This window comes from Oryctolagus cuniculus, chromosome 12, assembly GCF_051225735.1.
Source record: "Oryctolagus cuniculus isolate XC-2025 breed Fujian yellow rabbit chromosome 12, ASM5122573v1, whole genome shotgun sequence".
Classification (NCBI taxonomy): Eukaryota; Metazoa; Chordata; class Mammalia; order Lagomorpha; family Leporidae; genus Oryctolagus; species Oryctolagus cuniculus.
Genome location: NC_142878.1, coordinates 67,416,852 through 67,440,251, shown reverse-complemented (window position 1 = coordinate 67,440,251; position 23,400 = coordinate 67,416,852). Strand labels below are relative to the sequence as shown.

Sequence of the window (23,400 nt, the reverse complement as noted above, 5' to 3'; positions counted from 1 at the left end):
TTCAAAATTCCTTATTTCTGGTCTAGAGCTGAAAGTTTCAACTTTGTAAGGATAACATAAAATTCCAAGTTGGGTAGTAGGTTAAGACCTGAGACAGATGCTCTTCTGCAAACATTTAGTCCATAATCACAAATTACACCTTTTCTAGATTTCATTCTCTCATCAGTTAAGCCTACAGATAAAAGAAACACAGGCAGATGAGAGTAAATGTCAATTTATTGGCTGGATGATTTAAACATTAATTAACAGCCTTAAAAATTAAGAAAAATTAGTAGTTAAAAAGTCCTAATTTTTATAAATGAGAACAGAGGTCTATACTACTTAAATGGCAGCTATTAAGACTAAAATATAGTAACTAACCATAATGTACCAATTTTATAACTATTATAAAATACCTACTTTTCATGGAAGGCTTATAAAATTAGTCTTATTACTCTAAAGGCACTCCAAAAATGCTTGGAATATATAACTTTAGAAAGCAGATATAAGTTTAGAATAAAAATATTTCAAAGTGCTTTCAGTAAATATGTTTGGTGGTAGGAATCTGAGCACATTCTTTTTTTTTTCTCTATTTCTAAATTTTATTGTGGAATTATAACTGTGACAATAAAAAACACAAGTTTAGAAGCAGGCATTTAGCCTAGCAGTTAAGATGCCCACATCCCATATCCAAGTGTCTGATTTTGATTCCCAGGTTCAGTTCCTAACTCCAGCTTTCTGTAATGCAGACCCCGGGAGGTAGTGGTGATGGGATTCCTCCCACCCACAGGAGAGGCCCCAGTCATTACAACCATTTAGGGGAAGAACCAGTGAATGGGAGTCCACTATTTCTCTTTCTGCTTCTCAAATAAAAACAAATAAAATTTAGAAAGTAAAAATTAACTTTAAGCAACATGAGCATTTTTGAGATATATAAATAAAAAGTTTAACAGTATGCATAACAGCTATTGTATGGCATAATAATCAGGTATAAAAAGTTAGTGATTAAAGCTTGTAATAGTTAAATATTCTTTTCAAAATTCATTTATTTGAAAGGCAGAGAGACAGAGAAAGGTCTTCCATTCCATGTTTCACTCTCCAAATGCCTGCAATAGCCAGGGGTAGGCCAGCCTGAAGCCAGGGGCCAGGAACTCAATCTGAGTCTCTTCCATGGGTGGCAGGGACCAAAGTACTTGAGCCATTACCTGCAGCTTCCCAGGATACGCATTAGCAGGAAGCTGGAATTGGAAGCAAAGCTAGGACTAATACTCAGGCACTTCAATATGGGATGCAGGCATTCCAGGCGGCAACTTAACTGCTGTGCCAAATGCCCATCTTGTTAATAATTATTTTTATGCTATTTAGTTGACCTTTTAAGTTTCCCCTTTTCTTCAACTGATTTTCCAATATGTAAACATGGTTGATCTATCCCCACTTCAGACAGATGTAAAGAATCTGGTCAGGTAGCCATAAACAATACATTCAACTTGTTATTTGATCCCTTTCCCTATCTCCTAAGATATAACAGACAAGAAGTGGCAGAAATGTTGGCCTCAGCTGTGAATATTAGTGCTATAGAGACAATCAGATTCCAGCAGGAAGCAGTAACAAAAAGTCTTGAAGTTTAAGGATGGAGTTACCCAGTTCAGGTAACCTGTACTGGGGCGGGATAGGTTCTAAAACTTAGTAACTGTGATTAAAAAATAAACGTGGATGGGCATTTGCCAAAGCAGTTAAGATGTTGCTTGGGATGCCCACATCCCATATTGGAGTGGCTGGTGTTCAGTCAGTTCTGCTCTCAATTCCAGGATCCTGCTAACACATATCCTGGGAGAGAGGAGTGACAGCCTAAGTACTCAGGTCCTCTCACACATATCAGGGACACAAACTGAGTTCTTGGCTTCTCACTCTGGCCTGCTGCAGGCATTTGGGCAGAGAATCAGCACATGAAAGGTCTCTGTTTGTCTTCCTCTTTCTTTGTGTCTTTCTGTTTTCCATTAAATAAATAAACAGACTTTAACTGCTAATCTGTAGGACTCATTTTTCTCAGGAGAAAGGAATGAGAAAGATTACAGTTCCCCTTGCTTCAGTTTTCTTTTTCCTACCTTGTAAAATGTCTGAAGTAGCTTCAGAATAAACCTGAGGCTTAATATCAAGATTTAGGATGCCTTCTCTTTATCAGAAAGCAAAATTTTCATTTATAATTGAAAATAAAGGGTTTAATATTCAATTGACAAAAACAAAATACCAGTATGAATCAGTTTAGCTCATGTAAAATACCAAATTCTTTCCTGCTTGAATATAGGAAAAAGATTATAAAGCACAGAGTTAATTGGTACTTCAAGTGGGTCAAAACAAAGGCCTGAAAGGCAAAAAGTAAGCCCACCAGAAAATAAAACTAAAGACAAAAACTTCCTTTTCACAATTTTACTTTTGATTGATTGGCACATGTTTTCTTTATATGAACCCAGAGACGCTTTCTATCTACTGCAGCTGCTACAAGCCACTACAGTAGGAATCTCAGTGCAATTTCACATAAGGTCATGTCCACAGCTGATCATACAGAAGGTTCTATCTCAGAAAGTAACACCAGGTATATTAGACAGCCATGCTCCCTCAATCTAACTTAGAGATTAGGGATAGCTAAGAAAGAGTTGCCTAGGATCAGCTTTTAAAGAAAAAAAACAAAAAACAAAAAACAACTTTGGGGCCAGCACTGTGGTGCAGTAGGTTAAAGTCCCAGCCTACAGCGCCAGCATCCCATATGGGCGCCGGTTTGAGTCCCAGCTGTTCCTCTTCCTGTCCAGCTTTCTGCTATGGCCTGGGAAATCAATGGAAGATGGCCCAAGTCCTTGGGCCCCTGCACCCACGTGGGAGACTTGGAAGAAACTCCTGGCTCCTGGCTTCAGATCAGCTCAGCTCTGGCTATTGCGGTCATTTGGGGAGTGAACCAGTGCAATGAAAGACCCTCCCCCTCTCTCTGCCTTTCCTTCTCTGTGTAACTCTTTCAAATAAATAAAATAATTCTTTAAAAAAAAAACTTTTAGAAAATTTAAGTTCAAATTTTCTTTCAGTAATAGGCATAAAAAGAAGGTAATTAAAAATAAATTAGAGCATGCTAGAATGTTAATGAATTATCTCAGGGATCAAAAAAATATATCTCGGCCAGCGCCGTGGTTCAATAGGCTAATCCTCTGCCTGCGGCGCCGGCACACCGGGTTCTAGTCCCGGTTGGGGCGCCAGATTCTGCCCCGGTTGTCCCTCTTCCAGGCCAGCTCTCTGCTGTGGCCCAGGAGTGCAGTAGAGGATGGCCCAAGTGCTTGGGCCCTGCACCCCATGGGAGACCAGGAGAAGCACCTGGCTCCTGGCTTCGGATCAGCATGGTGTGCCGGCCGCAGCGCACCAGCTGCGGCGGCCATTGGAGGGTGAACCAATCGCAAAAGGAAAACCTTTCTCTCTGTCTCTCTCTCTCACTGTCCACTCTGCCTGTCAAAAAATAAAAAAATAAATATATGTATATATCTCTCTTAAGTGTCAATTGTTAAATCAACTACAGGAATCACTGTGCACTTGCTCCCCATGTAGGACCTCTCTCCTTAATGTGTTGTACTATGAGAATTAACGGTAAAACTAGTCTTCAAACAGTACTTTATACTTTGTGTGGGTGCAAACTGTTGAAATCTTTACTCAGTATAGAGTTGATCTTCTGTATATAAGGATAATTAAAAATGAATCTTAATGAAGAATGGGATGGCAGAGGGATAGGAGATGGGATGGTTTGCGGGTGAGAGAGTGGTTCTAGGAGGAAGTACCACAATAATCCAAAAGTTGTACTTTTCAAATATATATTTATTAAATAAAAGTTTTCTACTAAAATATATCTCTTATTATTTTATTTTCAAGAAAATATTAACCATCTTAACGGTTTTTTAAGGGTCATAGTGTCTATTAGTTACATGATATCAGATATTAATTTCAAAGAAAATAGTCACCTTGGGATTTTTTTTAAAGATTTCATTTATTTGAAAGAGAGAGAGAGGGAGACAGAGAGACAGAGAGAGCTTCCACCCTCTGGTTTACCCTCCAAATTTCCATAACAGCCAGGGATGGGCCAGGCTGGAGCCAGGAGCCAGGAGCTTCATCCAGGTCTCCCATGTGGGTCCAGGGCCAAAGCACTTGGGCCATTTTCCACTGCTTTCCCAGGTGCGTAAAGAGGGAACTGGATTGGAAATAGAGCAGCTGGGACTTGAACCAGCACCCACATGGGATGCCAGTGCTGTGATGGCAGCTTATCCCGCTGCACCACAACACTGGTCCCAACTTGAGATTTTATAATTGATTTGTCAAGGTATAAAAATCTCATTAATGAAATTCAATCTTAAGAGTCCAAATTTCAGTATGTGCATTAAAACCAAAGCTGTACAGCTATGCATTCAAATCAAAGCTTTTTTCTCTGTATAACACTGAAGGGTTTCATATAAAATTTCAAAATATTTCAAGACCTACTTTAACACACATAATACAATAAACATTTTTATTCAGTAACATAGGCTGTCCATTTTTGTTGAAGGATACTAACAGAAGCCACAGGACTTCTTACTCAACTGATCTATTACTATCTAATAATAAATATACTTTGATCATTTGTAAAAACTGCAGGTAGGAAGCAGCCCTGACAATACAGCATACTGTGTGTCATCATGACTCACAAGTTAAAGGATGAGAATAGGGACACAAATGCAGCAAAGTGTTTGTGACCACCCAGGTAGCATTTCTAATAGAAAGTCAGAGCTATTATAAACCACTGATAGTAAAAAATTAGCAATTTTTATTTTAGGGTTATGATACACAAAATAACACTTCCCAATGGTTGTGCTGGTTGAGGAAGAAAACTTTACTGTATTACAAAGCCAGCTCAAGTTGGCTACTTCAAGAGAATGATAAAAATAGATGACTGAATCCTATCTAAAGAGAATCAAAATGATAATATAAAAAAGGTATTTTATAAAAAAAGATAATATAAAAAAGATAATAAAGAAATTAGAGAGCAGGCTTAACTTATATACAAAAACTTAAAGTCAATGTGTGCAAAACCTTAAAACATACAGTTTGGTAACCAAAGGGTGTGAGGGAGAAGAGGTTGGTCCTCAGATCCCAACTCCAAAGGGCAGCGGTGGTGTGAAATAACATATGCAGAGGGCAGAGCTTGTTCTCCTTACCTATTTTTATCCATAAAAGTTTCAGTCACCTGTCACTTCATCCAAGTGAAAATGTGCATATGCATGTGTAGTTTTATATTTACTATATACATATTTTATTTATTATAATTTATCTCTCAGGTTTCTTTCCACTCCAAGGGAATCTAAAACATTAAGCTTGGAAGGTCCCTAGACTGAATGGGAGATTCAGCAGACTGGACATAGAACATGGGGAACACTTCTCACCTGCTTATCTGGAACTGTGATGGCCACTGAAGCTACAGTGCCATTTTCTTAGAGGACTGTCTTAGGGATTCTTCATCGCATAAACCTTACCTACAGCTCAAGATTAAGATCCAGACTTCAAATGTTAACTTGCATTTATTATATGTATAGCAACATTAAATGACTTTTTATTATATGTTAAGAAAATGGGATATTTTGCCATCAGAGTGACTATTTCATTTAAATGTATAACTTACTATTTCTTAATTCTTGAAGGTTTTAGATATTTAATGACCTTTGCTTACATTAAATTTGTAACTAATTTTCTTACCCTTTAAATGATGTATGTCTGCCATCTGATATGATATGTTGTTCTGCAGTTTAACCTGAAAAAAAAAAATTTTCATTTTATTAGAGAATATATAGTTTTGCTTATATTTACCTTTGTTTATATTCACTTTGAGCTTGATCATAAATGCAAAAAAATAAACTTTCTTTATATCATATGTCTTTCCAAAATGAAGAGATAAATTTTTATTTTGTAGTGCTTAAATTTGCATAAGAATATTCATTTTAATTGATATACAAAATAACAACTGTGAAAAGTTTTTTTCCCTAAAGATTCATTTATTATTTATTTGAAAGGCAAAATTATAGAGAGAGAGGGAAAGATAGAGAGAAATCTTACATCCATCCACTAGCTCATTCTACAAATGGCCCCAAAGGCTAGGACTAAGCTAGGCAAAGCCTAGAGCCAGGAACTTTGCCTAGTTTCCCATGTGGCTAGTAGGGGCCCAAGCACTTGGACCACCTCCCACTGTTTTCCCAGGTGCATTAACAGAGAGCTGGATCAGAAGCAAAGCAGTCAGGACTCAGACCTGTGCTCATATAAAATGCCAGCATTGTAGGTGGCAGCTTAACCTTTTGTATCATCAAAATGCCAGCCTCTGAAAAGTCTTGAAGTCTGAATTGAATACCACTTAATGATGTTTTTAAAATCTTATCAGAGGGGCCAGTGCTGTGGCATAGCTGGTGGGGCCACTGCCTGCAAAGCCAGCATCTCATATGGGAGCCAGTTAGAGTCCCAGCTGCTTCACCTCTGAACCAGCTCCCTGCTGATGGCCTGGGAAAGCAGCTGAGCCCCTGCACCCATATGGAAGACCTGGAGGAGGCTCCTGGCTCCTTGCTTTGGCCTGGCCCAGCCCTGGCCATTGTGGCCATCCGGGGAGTAAACAGCAGATGGAGTATTTCTCTCTCTCTCTCTATAACTCTGCCTTTCAAATAAATAAATAAATCTTTAAAAAAATCTTAGAAGAGATCTCTCCCCAACTCCATATTAAGCATTTTTTTAACTTATTTAATGTGAAGGAAAAAAATTAATGCTTATCAAGCACACAAAGGATGACATAGCATCCTGAGTGAGCACCATACACAGGATTCAGAGTGGCAGTCACTGTCTTCTAGGAGCCAGGATACAAAAACACTAAGAATTTAAAAGTATTTAAAAAACAAACAAACAAAAAAAGACCTTAGATAAGCCAGAATCTAGTACACAAAGAACCACTGTGTTTCCAAACAGTTCTTGCTTTTGACAAGTTTCACCTAAATGGAAAATGTAACTAAAGTATCACTATAAATTGGTTTTCCTGTCCACCTTAAGATTACTTTGAAAGGCCCAAACAGATTCATACTGATCAGAAGCAGCACGAGTAGTATGATGACTATGATGAATACCTTCGCAATCTCTAAAGGACATTTTTTACACCTCTTTTTTTTTTTTTTTTTTTTTTGACAGGCAGAGTGGACAGTGAGAGAGAGAGACAGAGAGAAAGGTCTTCCTTTTTGCCGTTGGTTCACCCTCCAATGGCCGCTGCCGGTGTGCTGCGGCCAGCGCACTGCGCCTATCCGAAGCCAGGAGCCAGGTGCTTCTCCTGGTCTCCCATGGGGTGCAGGGCCCAAGCACTCGGGCCATCCTCCACTGCACTCCCTGGCCACAGCAGAGAGCTGGCCTGGAAGAGGGGCAACCAGGACAGAATCCGGTGCCCCGACTGGGACTAGAACCAGGTGTGCCGGCGCCCGGAGGATTAGCCTAGTGAGCCGCAGCGCCGGCCTACACCTCTTATTTTGAAATGCTTATAAATTCACAGAGAATTACAAGGACAGCAGAGAGGTCCTATGTATCCTTCATATAATTTCCCCCAATGAGTACATCAATTAAAAAAAATTGTATTGGGGGCCGGTGCTGTGGCATAGTAGGTTAATCAATCCTCCCCCTACAAAGCCAGCATCCCATATGGGTGCTGGTCCTAGTCCCAGCTGCTCCTCTTCCAATCCAGCTCTCTGCTATGGCCTGGGAAGGCAGTGGAAGATGGCCCAAGCACGTGGGCCCCTGCACTCCCGTGGGAGACCCAGAAGAAGCTCCTGGCTCCTGGCTTTGGATCCATCAGCTCCAGTCATTGCGGCCATTTTGGGGGTGAACCAGCGGATGGAAGAACTTTCTGTCTTTCCCTCTCACCGTCCGTAGCTCTACCTCTCAAACAAATAATAAAAAATTTTTTTAAATTTATTTATTTATTTGAAAGTTAGAGTGAGAGAGAGAGAGAGAGAGAGAGAGAGAGAGAGACAGGGAGAAAGATCTTGCATCTGCTGGTTTACTTCCTAGATGGCCACAACAGCTAGGCTGGGCCAAGCTGAAGCCAGGAGCCAAGAGTCTCAATTGGGTCTCCCTCATGGGTAGAAGGGGCCCAAGTAATTTGGCCATCTTCTGCTGCTCGTCCCAGGCCATAAGCAGGAAACTGGTTGGAAGTAGAGCAGCCAGGACTCAACCCAGCACCCATATAGGATGCTATTTACCATCACAGCAGCAGCTTCACCTGCTTTGCCACAACTCTGGCACCGCAGTCAGTACATATTACATAATGATAGTGTAACACAAAACCAGGAAACCAGCATGGAGACAAAGTGTTTATATAGTTCCATTTTTATCAAATGTATGGAATTGTTTTTTTTTTTGTTTTTTTTTTTTAAGATTTACTCATTTGAAAGTCAGAGCTACATAGAGAAAGGAGAGGCAGAGAGAGAGAGAGGCCTTCCATCTGATGGTTCACTCCCCAATTAGCCGTAACTGCGCCAATCCGAAGCCAGGAGCCAGGAGCCTCCTCCGGGCCCCCCACATGGGCGCAGGGCCCCAAGGACTTGGGCCATCCTCTACCGCCTCCCCAGGCCACAGCAGAGAGCCGGATCAGAAGAGGAGCAGCCGGGACTAGAACCGGCGCCCATATGGGACGCCAGCGCTTCAGGCCAGCCCCTAAATGTATGGAATTGTATAAACCCTATCACAATCCAGATAGAGAACTATTTCAGCATCACAAAGATCTCTCTGATGCTATCCCTTTTTTTTTTTTTTTTTTTTTTGACAGATAGAGTTAGACAGTGAGAGAGAGAGACAGAGAGAAAGGGCTTCCTTCCGTTGGTTCACCCCCAAAATGGCTGCTATGGCCAGGCACTGCGCTGATCCTAAGCCAGGAGACAGGTGTTTCCTCCTGGTCTCCCATGCAGGTGCAGGGGCCCAAGCACCTGGGCCATCCTCCACTGCCTTCCTGGGCCACAGCAGAGAGCTGGACTGGAAGAGGAGCAACCAGGACCAGAACTCGGCACTCATATGGGATGCTGGCACCACAGGCAGAGGATTAACTAAGTGAGCCAGGGCACCGGTACCCCTGATGCTATCCCTTAAAGGCACACCCTTCGCCCTTCCCCCACATTCCTGTGCCAATATAGTGTAGGTTGTATGTATAGTAAAGTCTAAAGCCATTATGAAAACAAGAAAGCAGTGTCAAGGAATCAGCAGGCAAGGTAGTATCTGAAGCAGTACTGGCTTACACTTGTGTTAGATATTCAGGAAATATTTCCAACTACATGTACTCTTAAAATGTATAGAAGGCATTGGACATTTTGGTAAATGTTTTCATGAGTGTTTTTTGACAGCTAAAATTTTTTGCTAAATTTCCACTTGATACTAAGTTACTGAGAATAATCTGGGAGGCCTGACTTGTTTCTGCTCTATTCTCTTCAAGATAGTAGCCAGAAAGAAACTGGCGCCCCCATCACCTTATCTGTATTCATAGTTAGGATTGATGAACAAGGACATAAGCCTCTGTCATTATAGGTTCTTGCCTAAAAGTAGATAAAATGCCATTTTACCACTTATCCCTGCTTTCTTTCAAGAGACCAGTTCAGTCTCACACCCTATATTGTTCCCCAGCCCACGTCCTGCATTTTTCTCCAAACTTGAGGAACCTATATGGAGAACCTCACCTCTGTCTACTGCTCTGGCCTCCTCCAAACCCCTAGCCCACCTAAGATATAAAATGCCCAGCCTCTGGGGTCTGGAACCTCTGCCATGGGTTCAGTCTGTGTGCACCTTGGCAGTTGGTCAACTCTGTGAATTTATTCATTTTCTTAGAATAAATTTGGTTGGCTATGAGTTCATATCCTGTCTCCTTTCTGATTTGCACTCCCTTTCCTTATGATAGGAATTCAGAGATCAAGGTAAGCCTCCTGGGAGGGATTAGATATTCAAGATGAGTAAAACTTTAAACAGGTTTAAAGGACATTTCAGAAATGTGTGATGACTCCAGAAATAGTACAGAATCAAGACACATGAGGTATAATATGAAGACCCCACAAAAGCACAGAGAAAAAGAACAGTAAGAAAAAAAGAGAAAAAGAATGGGGAAAAAGGACCATGAAAGACCCTTCAGACCCAGGAAGAGTTTATTCTTCAATTTGGGAAGCAGAGCCATCCAAATTTAAAATGAAATTTTATCCATAAACAAATAACAGATGAAAGCAGAACTCCTCTAGTTAAGCATCAGTAGGAATCTAAGGGTCCTCCTTTTACTCCCTCCAGAGTCTCAGGGCTTTGAAGAATTATATAAGGCTGGGGCTTACACGGTGGTGCAGCGGGTTGTAGCAGAGGCCTTTGTCTTTTAATTAAACCTGTTTCTTTTTTTTTTATGTTTATTTATTTATTTGAAAGGCAGAGTTACAGAGAGGCAAAGAGAGAGAAAGAAGGAGAGTCAGTCTTCCATAGGTAGTACATTTTCCAAATGGCTGCAACGACTGGGGCTGAGCCAATCTGAAGCCAGGAGCCAGAAGCTTCTTCTGGGTCTCCCACATGGGTGTAGGCGTCCAAGGACCTGGGCCATCCTCTACTGCTTTCCTAAGCCATAGCAGAAAGATGGATCAGAAGTGGAGCAGCTGGGACTTGAACCGGCGCCCATAAGGTTTGCCAGCACTGCAGGTGGGGGCTTTACCCACTGCACCACAGCACCGACCCCTACACTTTCTGACTTGACTAAAGCTGTGCTAGAAGCCTTCTCAAGGTCAGAAAGAGAAAAATGGAGTCATCTGTCTTGGGAATGAAATGTAGTTGTTATCTGCTCGACTATGAATGCTTCAACTGTACTTACTATCTGCTTATAAAAATAAATAAATAAATAAATGAATAAATACATCCATCTCGGGACCAGTGCTGTGGTGCAGCAGGTAAAGCCAGGAAGAAGCTCCTGGCTCCTGGCTTCAGATCGGCACAGCTCTGGCCGTTGCAGCCATCTAGGGAGTGAACCAGCGGATGGAAGACCTCTCTCTCTGTCTCTACCTCTCTCTGTAACTCTTTCAAATAAATAAAATAAATCTTAAAAAAAAAAATCTCCAGTTAAGTACAATCCCATGGCAGTGTCAATCCTGTGGCCACTATGTAACATTAGAATATCCAATCAAATGTATACATGAAACCATATAAGGGAGACAAAAGGCTAAAACCATATATAAGTAAAAACTCTTCTTCATTCCAGGCTCAGGATTTTGGATAAGAAATTCCACCTGGGCCTTATGCCAGCATAATAAAAGAATATTTGTTGGGGGTGGTACTGTGGTGCAGCGGGTTAAAGTACCGGCATCTCATATTGGCGCTGGTTTGAGTCCTGGCTACTCCACTTCCAATCCAGCTCCCTGCTAATGTGCCTGGGAAAGCAATGGAAGATGGTCCCAAGCCCTTGGGCCCCTGCACCCACGTGGGAGACCTGGAAGAAACTCCTGGCTCCTGGCTTTGGTTCGGCTCAGTTACAGCTGTTGCGGCCATTTGAGGTAAACCAGTGGCTGGAAGACTCTCTCTCTGTCTCTCTGTCTGTCTCTCTCTCTGTCTCTACCTTTGTAATTCTTTCAAATAAATAAAATAAATTTTAATTAAAAAAGAAATATATGAGGCTAATATTCAGTCATAAGAAAAGAATGAAATACTAGTACATAATACGACATCAAAGTATATATGCCAAGTGAAAGAAGCCAGTCATGAAAGGACACAGACTATTTTATTCCATTTCTATGAAATATACAGAATAGGCAAAGCCATAGAGATGGAAAAGTAGATTAGTGGTTGCCAGGGCAGGAGGGGAAAGGGAAACAGAAGTGGCTTTTTAAAAAAGGTTTATTTAGGCCGGCGCCACGGCTCAATAGATTAATCCTCCGCCTAGCAGCGCCGGCACACCGGGTTCTAGTCTTGGTCGGGGCGCCGGATTCTGTCCTGGTTGCCCCTCTTCCAGGCCAGCTCTCTGCTGTGGCCAGGGAGTGCAGTGGAGGATGGCCCAAGTGCTTGGGCCCTCCACCCCATGGGAGACCAGGAAAAGCACCTGGCTCCTGCCTTTGGATCAGCGCGGTGCACTGGCCGCAGCGCGCCGGCCATGGCGGCCATTGGAGGGTGAACCAACGGCAAAAAGAAGACCTTTCTCTCTGTCTCTCTCTCTCACTGTCCATTCTGCCTGTCCAAAAATAAAAAAAATAAAAATAAAAAAGGTTTATTTAAAGGATAGAGAGAGAGAAAGAGATCTTCTATCCACTAATTCACTCCACAAATGGCCATAATGGCCAGAGCTGGGCCAGACTGAAGCCAGGAGCTTCTTCCAGGTCTCCCACATGAACTGCAGAGGGCCCAAGGACTTGGGCCATCCTCCACCGCTCTCCCAGGCCACACCAGAGAGCTGGATTGGAAGTGGAGCCACTGGGTCTCAAACCAGCGCCCACATGGGATGCCGGCACTTCAGGCCAAGGTGTTAACCCGCTGTGCCACAGCGCCGGCCCCTCTAATAACTTCTAGTGAGCTTACGTTTATATCCTTTCCCATTTATTGTCATGACTTGATTTCTTTGTGTACTTGTTGCCCATCCAAAGAATGTAATCATCCTATAGACTTGTTTTCAAAAAGTTCACTTTATTCTGTTTCTCTTTTTGAAGATTTGTTTATTTTATTTGAAAGGCAGAGTTACACAGAGAGAGGGAGAAACAGAGAGAGAGAGTTCTTCCATCCACAGGTTCACCCCCCAAATAGTCACAATGGCTGGCGCTGGGCCAGATGGAAGCCAGGAATCATGAGCTTCTTCTGGGTCTCTACGTAGGTGGCAGGGGCCCAAGAATTTGGGCTGTATTTTTCTGCTGCTTTTCCAGGTACATTACAGGGAGCTGGATCAGAAGTAGAGCAGCCAAGACTCAAACCGGTGCCTGTGTGGGATCCCAGCGTCGCAGGTGGTAGATTAACCCACTATACCACAGTGCCCGCCCCAATTCTATATTTTTTAAGTCAGTTTTCATGATGTTATATTAGCTTCTCTGTACTCTTTTGTTTTAAATCTGCTTCTGACATTGGTAGAGGTATGCTATTCTTGAATACCACCTTATGAATGGCCTCAGCTTCCCTAGATTCTCTCTTTTATATCCTCATATATCCACCAGACATAAGATCTCTCTGCCTTTCAAGTAAAAATGAAAGTAATTTTTTAAAAAAGAGAAAAATCATAGTGTGTCTAAATAAAAGCCTTTTCTTAATCTAAGCATAATAAACTTATTTCCCACCCCATCCCTTTGCCATGTGCAATGAATTTCTCACATCTCACGTACTGTTCCCTTGGCATCTCACATTCTCTATTATTCCTGTCAATATTTCCAACAGGATTCTAACAAAAAGCTTACATCCAGGGTTTAGGACTATCGGCAGGCACCAGCTCCCAGTTCTTGTACACTAGTTTCATTGTGCTAGTCACTTTACCTTCCTGCACTATGCCTTTGAACAAAGGTGCCAAGGATTTAGTCACTGATCTTACAAAACCCAGCTACTAGGCCATTGAATCCAGAAGTTCTCTTCCTTCTTCAGTAATTTTATTATTTTGCTCACTTTTAGAGCCTGAATACCTGCTGCTAAACTATTCAATCCTCTTTGTGATACTAAATATTATAACCATCAGACATTTCTTCAAAGCTCTTATCTAGTTCCTGAAATGATTTGATAAATAATACCTCCGACACCCAATATTGCCTTTTTAAAGAAATATGAATGTGCTATCACCTACCATTACACTCTCTTGTATTCTTGTAAAATTTAAAAACTGTGAAGCAATAACTTAATTTTGGCTTTAAACTCCTATGTTTTCTAACATCTTGGTTGTATTTATAAAAGATTTCTTTCAGTTTTATTCTTCTTAATATTTGTCCTAATTTCTTCAACTTTTTTTCCCTTTCATGTTTTTTATTAATCAATTCTGCATACAGACAGGTCTCTCTTTATCCCTCCTAAGAAAGCCTTCACATCTTCCAGTATTTCAGCATCCCATCAGCATTAACAGGAGGGTTAGCTTCCTTTCTAATTATTTTTCCTCATAGTTTAAGATTTATTTATTAATTTGAAAGGCAGAGCTACACAGAGAAAAGCAGACAGACACACACACACACACAGATCCTCATAGCTTTAATTTCCTCTTATCATAATAGGAATTTTCTTATCTTCCAATGACTGTCAAAACTTCCCAGGTATTATGAAATTAATTTGAGTTCTTACTACTATATGATTGGAAAAAGAGATTATATTCACTTTGCTACATAAACCCTGTTCAACTGGCAATGCTACAGAAATACTTTCATCTTTTTTCAGACAAGTAATAGCAGATAAATCCTAAGTAGTATTATTTAATCCTTATTTTATAAGAGAATGCTCACTGTCTGGGTTCATACGTCACTTTTTGGCTACTTTCAGACCTTTCCCAAGATACTTATATTTATTTATTTATTTGACAGGCAGAGTTAGACAGTGAGAGAGAGAGAGAGAGACGGAGAGAAAGGTTTTCCTTTTTCCATTGGTTCACCCCCCAAGGGGCCACTACGGCTGGCACACTGCGCCGATCCGAAGCCAGGAGACAGGTACTTCCTCCTGGTCTCCCATGCGGGTGCAGGGCCCAAGGACTTGGGCCATCCTCCACTGCCTTCCCGGGCCACCGCAGAGAGCTGGACTGGAAGAGGAGCAACTGGGACAGACTCCAACGCCCCAACCAGGACTAGAACCCGGGGTGCTGGCGCCGCAGGCGGAAGATTAGCCTAGTGAGCTGCGGCACCGGCCCCAAGATACTTCTATTGCAAATTTCAAGAAAGATACCCAATAATTATTTCCTCTTTCAAGCTTATTTGGTGATGAAAGTTAGGCACAGATAGAAGCACAGATGAATGGATAAACAGACAAATACATTCACAAATGCAGCCTATTCTTTCCTAAGTTACATCTATGGTCAGATAGATTCCACCCAATTCAGACTTGAATATATCCTTCAAATGCCTACAGTGCTTAAGATGCCTTGCCTGACTCCAGAATCTAAGAGGAAGGGTCTCATATTCAGTCTTTTCTAAAACAAAAATACTTTTTAATTACATGCAGTTCTACTTTCAATAGGAATGCACTTTGTTTCTCTTCTATTCCCAAGGTTCATCAGAAATGGGAATTCCATGAGAACAGGAAGTGTGTTCATCATTCGCCCCTGTGTCTGGCATACTCATACACTCATAAATGCTGAATGTATGTTTGCTGAACTTCTCCCTAGACTTTTATGCTCCATATCCTTTGTCCTATAGTCTCCTACCCTGAGTTACACTTTATCTATATTTACATAATTTTAATTACTCTTTAATTTTGAACTTCCTCATTCATTTCCCTTTGTTATCACTTTTATTGCTATAGGCTTTATTTTCTCGCTCCATTTCTGTAATACTTGTCTATCGGGAATTTGGAGTCCAACTATAATGAGCTAATTATCCTTGCTCTTTCCGGCTATTTTCATGTTAATCTCTTAAAATATGCTTAATATCCTTCCTGAGAACTTTTTTCTTCTGAGGTACAGGTTATCTTTTTCTCAGCAAAAATTTTATTCTGATTTTTCATGCAGAACTTCTCGCTTATACCTAGCTACTTTATCTATTTTCCTCTATATACTTCCCCTAATACCTAAAAATTAATCTTTATTTTTCTATCAGCTCTTTCTGAAGTTCTTCTAATGCCTCCCCCATTCCACATGGCTTCTGAATTAATCTTGGCAGCTGTTACCAGCCCACTTGCTCTGCTTCTCTTTTCATCCGGAGACCCTGAAATGGTTCAGCTGTACCTGCTTCCCTTTTAATATGGCCATTCTTGGTCAATCAGCACAAATATGACCATTTATTCCAAAGGTTATATACAACTGGTGTTTTACAAATGACATTTCTGTCTCCTTTTTTTTTCCACACCAGAAATATTCTTCCTGACTCTATCTCTTCCTCAGATGGCTTCTAGAGACAATTCTATCTGCTGAACATAACTGCCAAACCTGGCTGATGGCCAGAATCACCTCAAGAGTTTTAAAAATCACGAAGAGACTTCAAAAACTTCATGAGAATTTCACATGATCTTTTTTTCCAATTTCCCACAAACTTTCTGAAGTCTCCATATATATATATATATGTATATGTATATGTGCATATATATATATATATATATATCCTTCCATCCCTACTTTCTAGTTTGACTCAGTACTCTGGGGACAGCCTAGGAATTTTATTTTAAAAAACTCAAGAGATTCTGAGAAATAAGCCAGTCCCAAAGGGACAAATACCATATGTTCTCCCTGATCGGTGACAACTGACTGAACACCAAAAAGGAAACCTCCTGAAGTGAAATGGACACTATGGGAAATGGTGACTTGATCAGCATAGCCCTGACTGTTAATGAACAACTTAATACATTATCCCTCTTAGTAGTTTTTTTTGTCTGTTCTACTTAATATGACTGGTTTAATTCTGTAATTAATACACAGTTATTCTTAAGTGTTAAAAATTAACTGAAATGTGATCCCTGTTAAACATAAGAGTGGGAATAAGAGAGGGAAGAGATGTATAATTTGGGACATGCTCAAGCTGACTTGCCCCAAATGGTAGAGTTAGAAACATACCAGGGGATTCCAATTCAATCCCATCAAGGTGGCATGTACCAATGCCATCTCACTATTCCAAGTGATCAATTTCAGTTCACAATTGATCATAATGAAAGGACTGAGTCAAAGGGAGCACATAAACAAGTATAGTACCTGCTAACACTAACCGATGGAATAAATAAAGGGGAGAGTGATCCAACATGGGAAGTGAGATACTCAGCAGACTCATAGAATGGCAGATGTCCTAAACAGCACTCTGGCCTCAGAATCAGCCCTAAAGGCATTCGGATATGGCTGAAAAGCCCATGAGAGTATTTCAGGCATGGAAAGCCAAGACACTCTGGCAAAAGATCTCTGCGAGTGAGATCCCAGTGGAAAGAACAGGTCTTCAAAGAAGGAGGTACCTTTCTCTGAAGGGAGGAGAGAAACTCCACTTTGACTATGACCTTGTCTAAACAAGATAAGAATCGGAGAACTCAGAGGGCTTCCATAGCCTTGGAAACTCATGACTGGAGCATAGGGAGACTACTGATGCCATAGACAGGAGTGTCAATTGGTAAAGTCAACAACAGGAGTCACTGTGCACTTACTCCTCATGTAGGATCTCTGTCCTTAATGTGCTGTACATTGAGACTTAATGCTATAATGAGTATTCAAACAGTATATTTCACTTTGTGTTTCTATGGGGGTGCAAACTGTTGAAATCTTTACTTAATGTATACTAAACTGATCCTCTGTAAAAAAAAAAAAAAAAAAAAAAAAAGAAGAAGAAGAAAAAATTATCAATTCCCAACTTGACGCTCACTGGGATTAAACATGACAATAGGTCTGATCTGATTTTATCATTATTTAAAAAAAAATCATCTATTATTTTTCACTTTAAGTTTCTGTGTGGGAGCAAACTGTTGAAATCCTTACTTAATGTATACTAAGCTGATCTTCTGTATATTAAGATAATCGAAAATGAATCTTGATGTGAATGGAAGGGGAGAGGGAGTGGGAAAGGGGAGGGTAGTGGGTGGGAGGGACGGTATGTGGGGGAAGCCATTGTAATCCATAAATCGTACTTTGGAAATTTATATTCATTAAATAAAAGTTAAAAAAAAAATAAAATTGAATAACAATTTTCAAAAAAAAAAAAAAAAACTCAAGAGATTCTGAGAAGCAGCCAGGTTTAGTGACTATTGATTTTCAGTATGTCTTTGGCTGACATCTATACCAGCTAGATCAAAATGGAATACTATAATAGTAACTAATGGGTATTAAATACTTATTTTGTGCCAGATCCCATGCTAAGTTTTTTGACTTTTTTTTTTTTTTTTTTAAGACTATTTGAGAGGTAGAGTTACAGACAGTGAGAGGGAAAGACAGAGAGAAAGGTCTTCCACCCACTGGTTCACTCTCCGTATGGCCACAATGGCTCGAGCTGAGCCAACCTGAAGCTAGGAGCCAGGAGCTTCTTCTGGGTCTCCCACGTGGGTGCAAGGGCCCAAGGACTTGGGCCATAGCAGAGAGCTGGATCAGAAGAGGAGCATCCGGGACTAGAACCAGCACCCATATGGGATGCTGGCGCTGCAGGCAGAGGATTAACCTACTGTGCCACAGCGCCAGCCCCTCTGTTAAGTTCTTTACAAGTATTACCTCATTTAATCCTCACAATTGTCCTCTGAGGTAGACACAGTTGTTTTCTCCATTTCACTGTGGAAATAGATTATAGACCTAAAGGTCTAGGTCACACAGCTAAAGCAGACTGTGGATATTCTTCCAGTCACAGACTACAGTCTGTGTCTATTGATCACTGTGTATATACTAAATTTTGTAAATGACAAATGTCTCCCACTCGCTTATTCTTACATTTCACACATATTATGCAGTCAGTATCCCAAACACACCTGCAACTTCTATTTGATCTGTTAAAGAAGTATTACTCCCCTGAAGTTTTAGTATAAACTATATGTGGCTACATTTAAAAAAAAATCTATTTATTTGAAGCTCCTGGCTTTGGATCAGTGCAGCTCCAGCAATTGCAGCCAAATGGAGAGTGAACCAGTGGATGGAAGACCTCTCTCTCTCTCTCTCTCTGCCTCTCCTCTCTCTGTGTAACTCTGACTTTCAAATAAATAAATAAATCTTAAGAAAAAAGAAAGAGGCAGACAATGAGGGATAGAGAGAGAGAGAGAGATCTTCCATCTACTGATTCACTCCCTATAGGGCTGTAACAACTGGGGTGAGGTCAAGCTGAAACCAGGAGCCTGGAATTCCACCCAGGTCTCCCGCATGGATGGCAGGGGCCCAAGCACTTGGGCCATCATCCACTGACTTCTCATTGACATCAGCAGGGACCTGGATCTACAGCACAGCAGCCCTGACTTGAACTGGCTCTCTAATATGGCACACTATTCCCTGAGTGGTGGCTTAAGCAAAATGCTACCTCTAACCCCTTACATTTTTAAAACAGAATATACAAGGTCTTTGGTCTTGACTAATAAATAGCATAAAATTTTCTCATTCACTCACTTACCTTACTGTAAATTTTTATTTTATTGTGGTGCTCACTCATTTATAATGCATTTAGTGAGTACCAATTATGTGCTAAGCCTAGGAAAACAAAGCATTTCATTTTAGCCTGTTAAGAAGAATCACAAAGAATCACTATAAAGTTTTTTAATCATTCATCCTGGCTGGAATACTTAGAGCCAAATTCTGAATCCACCACTTGATAGCACTATTGCCTTCGCCATATTACTTCTTGAAAAAAATATTCATTTATTTATTTGAAATACAGAGTGACAGGGAGAGACAGAGAGAGAGACCTTCCATCCACTGTGGATGACCTCAACAACCCAGGCTGGGTCAGGCTGAAGCCATTCAGGTCTGCAGGGCCAAAGTATTCAGATCACCTTCCAGCGCTTTTCCAGGTACATTAGCAGGGAACCGGATCAAAAGCGGAGAAGCTGGGACTTGAACCAGAGCTCATATGTGATGACTGCATCACAGGGAGCTTAACCTGTTGAGCTACAAATGCCAGTCATAGCCCTATCACTTAATATCTCTGTGTGTCAGTTTCCTTATTTATGACATGAAAACATTATCTGATTCACAGTGTTTAATTAAAGGATTACACCTGAGATAAAGCATTTACAACACTGGCCTGCTTATTAAGTGCATAAAACGTGTGCCAGCATTTAAGATCTACCCTATTAGCAATGTTGTAAATTATATCTATAGAACTTACTGTTCTTGCATAACTGAGCACTCGAGTCTCCTAAACAACATTTCTCCATTTCCCCTGCCTCCAAATCATCCTTTGGCTATATACAGAGACATGGGATTGCTGGATCATAAAGTAGCTATTATTTTAACTTTGTGATGAACCTCTATACTATTTTCAACAGTGGGTATACCAATGTACATTTCCACCAACCATGTACAAAGCTAACCTCTTTCCACATCCTCACCAACATGTGTTACACTTTAATCTTGTTCACAATAACCATTCTTTTTTTTTTTTTTTAGATTTATTTATTTATTTGAAAGGCAGAGTTACAAAGAAGCAGAGGCAGAGACAGAGAGAAAGGTCTTCCATCTGCTGGTTCACTCCTCAAATGGCCACAATGGCCAAGCTGTATTGATCCAAAACCAGGAGTCTTGAACTTTTTCCAGGTCTCCCATGCGCTTGAAGGGGCCCAAGGACTAAGGGTCATCTTCTGCTGCTTTCCCAGGCCATAGCCAAGAATTGGAAGTGGAGAAGCTGGGACTCAAACCTGCACCCATTTGGGATGCCAGCACTGTAGGTGGCAGCTTTAACCACTACCACATCTCATTGTGGATTTTCATTTTCATTTCCCTAATAATTAGTGATGTTGAGCATTTTTGCATACATCTGTTGATCATTTATATGACTTCTTTGGGAAAATGTGTATTTGGGTCTTTCAGGTCCTTTGTCCATTTTTTTAAAGCTTTTTTTTTTTTTTGCTATTGAATTGTATATTTTAGATATTATCTTAAACCCTTTATCAGATACATGGTTTGCAAACATTTTCTCCCACTCTGTTGTTTTCTTTACTGTGCATAAGCTTTTCAGTTTGTGCAATCCCATTTGTCTATTTCTGGGTTTGCTGCCTGTGTTTTTGGCAACATATCAAAAAAGAATCATTACCCAGATAAAAACCTTCATGAAGGTTTTTAGCCATATTTTGTTCCAGTAGTTTTGTAGTTTCAGGTCTTATATCTTTAATCTATTTGAGTTGACTTGTATAGGCATGAGATAAGAGTCAAATTTCACTCCTCTACTTGTAAATATCCATTTTTCCCAACACCACTTTTTGAAGAAACTATCCTCTCCTCATTTTATGGCATTTATGGCACCCTTATCAAAGATCAGGTGAGTACAGATGTATGAGCTCATCAGATACTCTCTGTTGGTCTGTGTATCTGTTTTTGTGACAATACCATACTGTTTTGATTATTGTAGCTTTGTAATAAGTTTTGAAATTAGGGAAGGTGAAGCCTCCATCTTTTTTGTTCTTTTACAATACGGCTTTTGCTTTACAGGGTCCTTCTGTGATTTCATATAAATTTTAGGGTGGGTACTGTGGCATAGTAGGTTAAGCTTTTATCTGCGGTGCCGGTATCCCATATGGGTGCCAGGTCAAGTTCTGGAAGCTCCACTTCCATCCAGCTCCCAAAGATGACCCAAGTCCTTGGGCCCCTGCACCCACGTGGGAGACCAGGAAGAAGCTCCTGGAAGAAGCTTCGGTAGGGTTCAGCCAAGGTCACTGCGGCCATTTGGGGGAGTGAACCAGTGGATGGAAGACCTTTCTGTTTCTCTCTCTGTAACTCTGCCTCTCAAATAAAGAAAGATATCTTTAAAAAAAATCTCTATAAAGAATGCCATTGGGAATCTGATAGGGACTGAACCGAACTGTAAATCACAACAGATAGTATAGGCATTTAAACAATATTAATTCATCCAATTGATGAACATGGGATAGCTTTCCAGTTATCTGTGTTTCTTTTAATTGTCTTCATGAATTTTTATAATTTCCAGTGTAAAAGTCCTTCACCACTATGGTTATTTTTACTCCTAAGTGTTATATTCTTTTTTCTGTTTCTGTGAATAGGATTATTTTCTCAATTTCTTCTTCCAATAGCCTATTGTTTGTAAATAGAAATATAATTGATTTTTGTATTTTGGTTTATATCCTTTGCAACTTTATTGAACTTATTAGTTCAAGTATTTTTTTGTTTTTGCTGTTGTTACACTGAAAATTTTCTAAATCATTCATAAAATATTAAATCTGACCTGTCCTAGGGTGTGCATTTGGCACAATGATTAAGCCACCACTTGGGACACCTGTGTCCCATGCTGGAATCCCTGGGTTCAAGTCTCAGCTTTGCTTCAGATCCAGCTTCCTTTTAATGTACACCCTGGAGGCAGCAGATGACGGTTCAAGTATCTGACTCCCTGCCTCCAATGTGGGAGACACAGATTTAGTTCCTGGCTCCTGACTTCAGCCTGGCCAACCCCAGCAGTTGTGATCATTTGGGGAATAAAATCAAAAGACTCAGGATTTAGGAGTTGGTGTTATAGCACAATGGGTTAAATTGGTTTGAGTCCCAGATACTTTCTTTTTTTTTTTTTTAAAGGCACTATGCTTTGAGATGTTTGACTTGTAGGTAACCATACTTGCCCTATTTAATGTCACTTTGCAGACTGAAGCCTTTTTTTTTTTTTTTTTTTTTTTTTTTTTGACAGGCAGAGTTAGACAGTGAGAGAGAGAGAGACAGAGAGAAAGGTCTTCCTTCCGTTGGTTCACCCCCCAAGTGGCCACTACAGCCGGCGCATTGTAGCCAGCGTGCTGTGCCAATCTAAAGCCAGGAGCCAGGTGCCTCCTCCTGGTCTCCCATGCGGGTGCAGGGCCCAAGGACCTGGGCCATCCTCCACTGCCTTCCCAGGCCACAGCAGAGAGCTGGATTGGAAGAGGAGCAACCGGGACAGAATCCGGCACCCCAACCGGGACTAGAACCCATGGTGCCGGCGCCACAGGCGGAGGATTAGCCTAGTGAGCCAGGGCACCGGCCCCCAGATACTTTCAATCCAGCTCCCTGCTGATGCACTGATAAAGTAGCAGATGATGGTTCAAGAGCTTGGGGCCTCTGCCACCCATTTGGGAGACCAATAGAGTTCCTGGTTCCTGGTTTTGACCTGTCCCAGACCTGGTTGTTGCAGGCATCTGGAGAGCAAACTAGTCATGGAAGAGCTATCTCTCTCTTTCTCTCTCCCTCTCTGTCACTTTGCCTTTCAAATAAATAAATCTTTTAAAAACAACATCAGGTACTAGTCATGAGAACAGAGGCTTTTAAAGCATTAGTTTTCCAATGCTTTTAAATGCTAGCCCTATCTACCTTAAAGTTTAGTTATGATATTAAACTAACTAGCCTTTCAAATCTATTCTTCTCTATTCTTGCTGCCATTATCTTAAATTTAGATCTGTAGTTATAGCCTAAATTTCTTCAGTAGTTTATTTCCTAACTTTGACTTCAATTTCATTTCTCTACAATCATCCTCCATCTACATATGTACCTGATCACATTTTCAAAATGATTTAATATAACATTTTTCATCACCTGAAGGATTAAATAAAATTCCCTAATACAGCATCTAAGGTTTTCAAGAATCTGAGCCTAAAGAACTCAAAAATGACTCAAAACCTATA

The 23,400-nt window shown here is 40.7% G+C and overlaps 1 protein-coding gene across 2 annotated transcripts in view; it reads right to left on the bottom strand.

Moving 5' to 3' along the window:
- Positions 1 to 23,400, bottom strand: part of GOLM2 (golgi membrane protein 2) — a 116,040-nt gene that overhangs the window by 66,207 nt on the left and 26,433 nt on the right. For both annotated transcript variants that reach the window (XM_002717928.6, XM_002717930.6), the window contains exon 2: positions 5,734 to 5,788. In XM_002717928.6, coding sequence (XP_002717974.3) covers positions 5,734 to 5,788 — 55 coding nt within the window. The remainder of the gene's footprint in view (positions 1 to 5,733; positions 5,789 to 23,400) is intronic.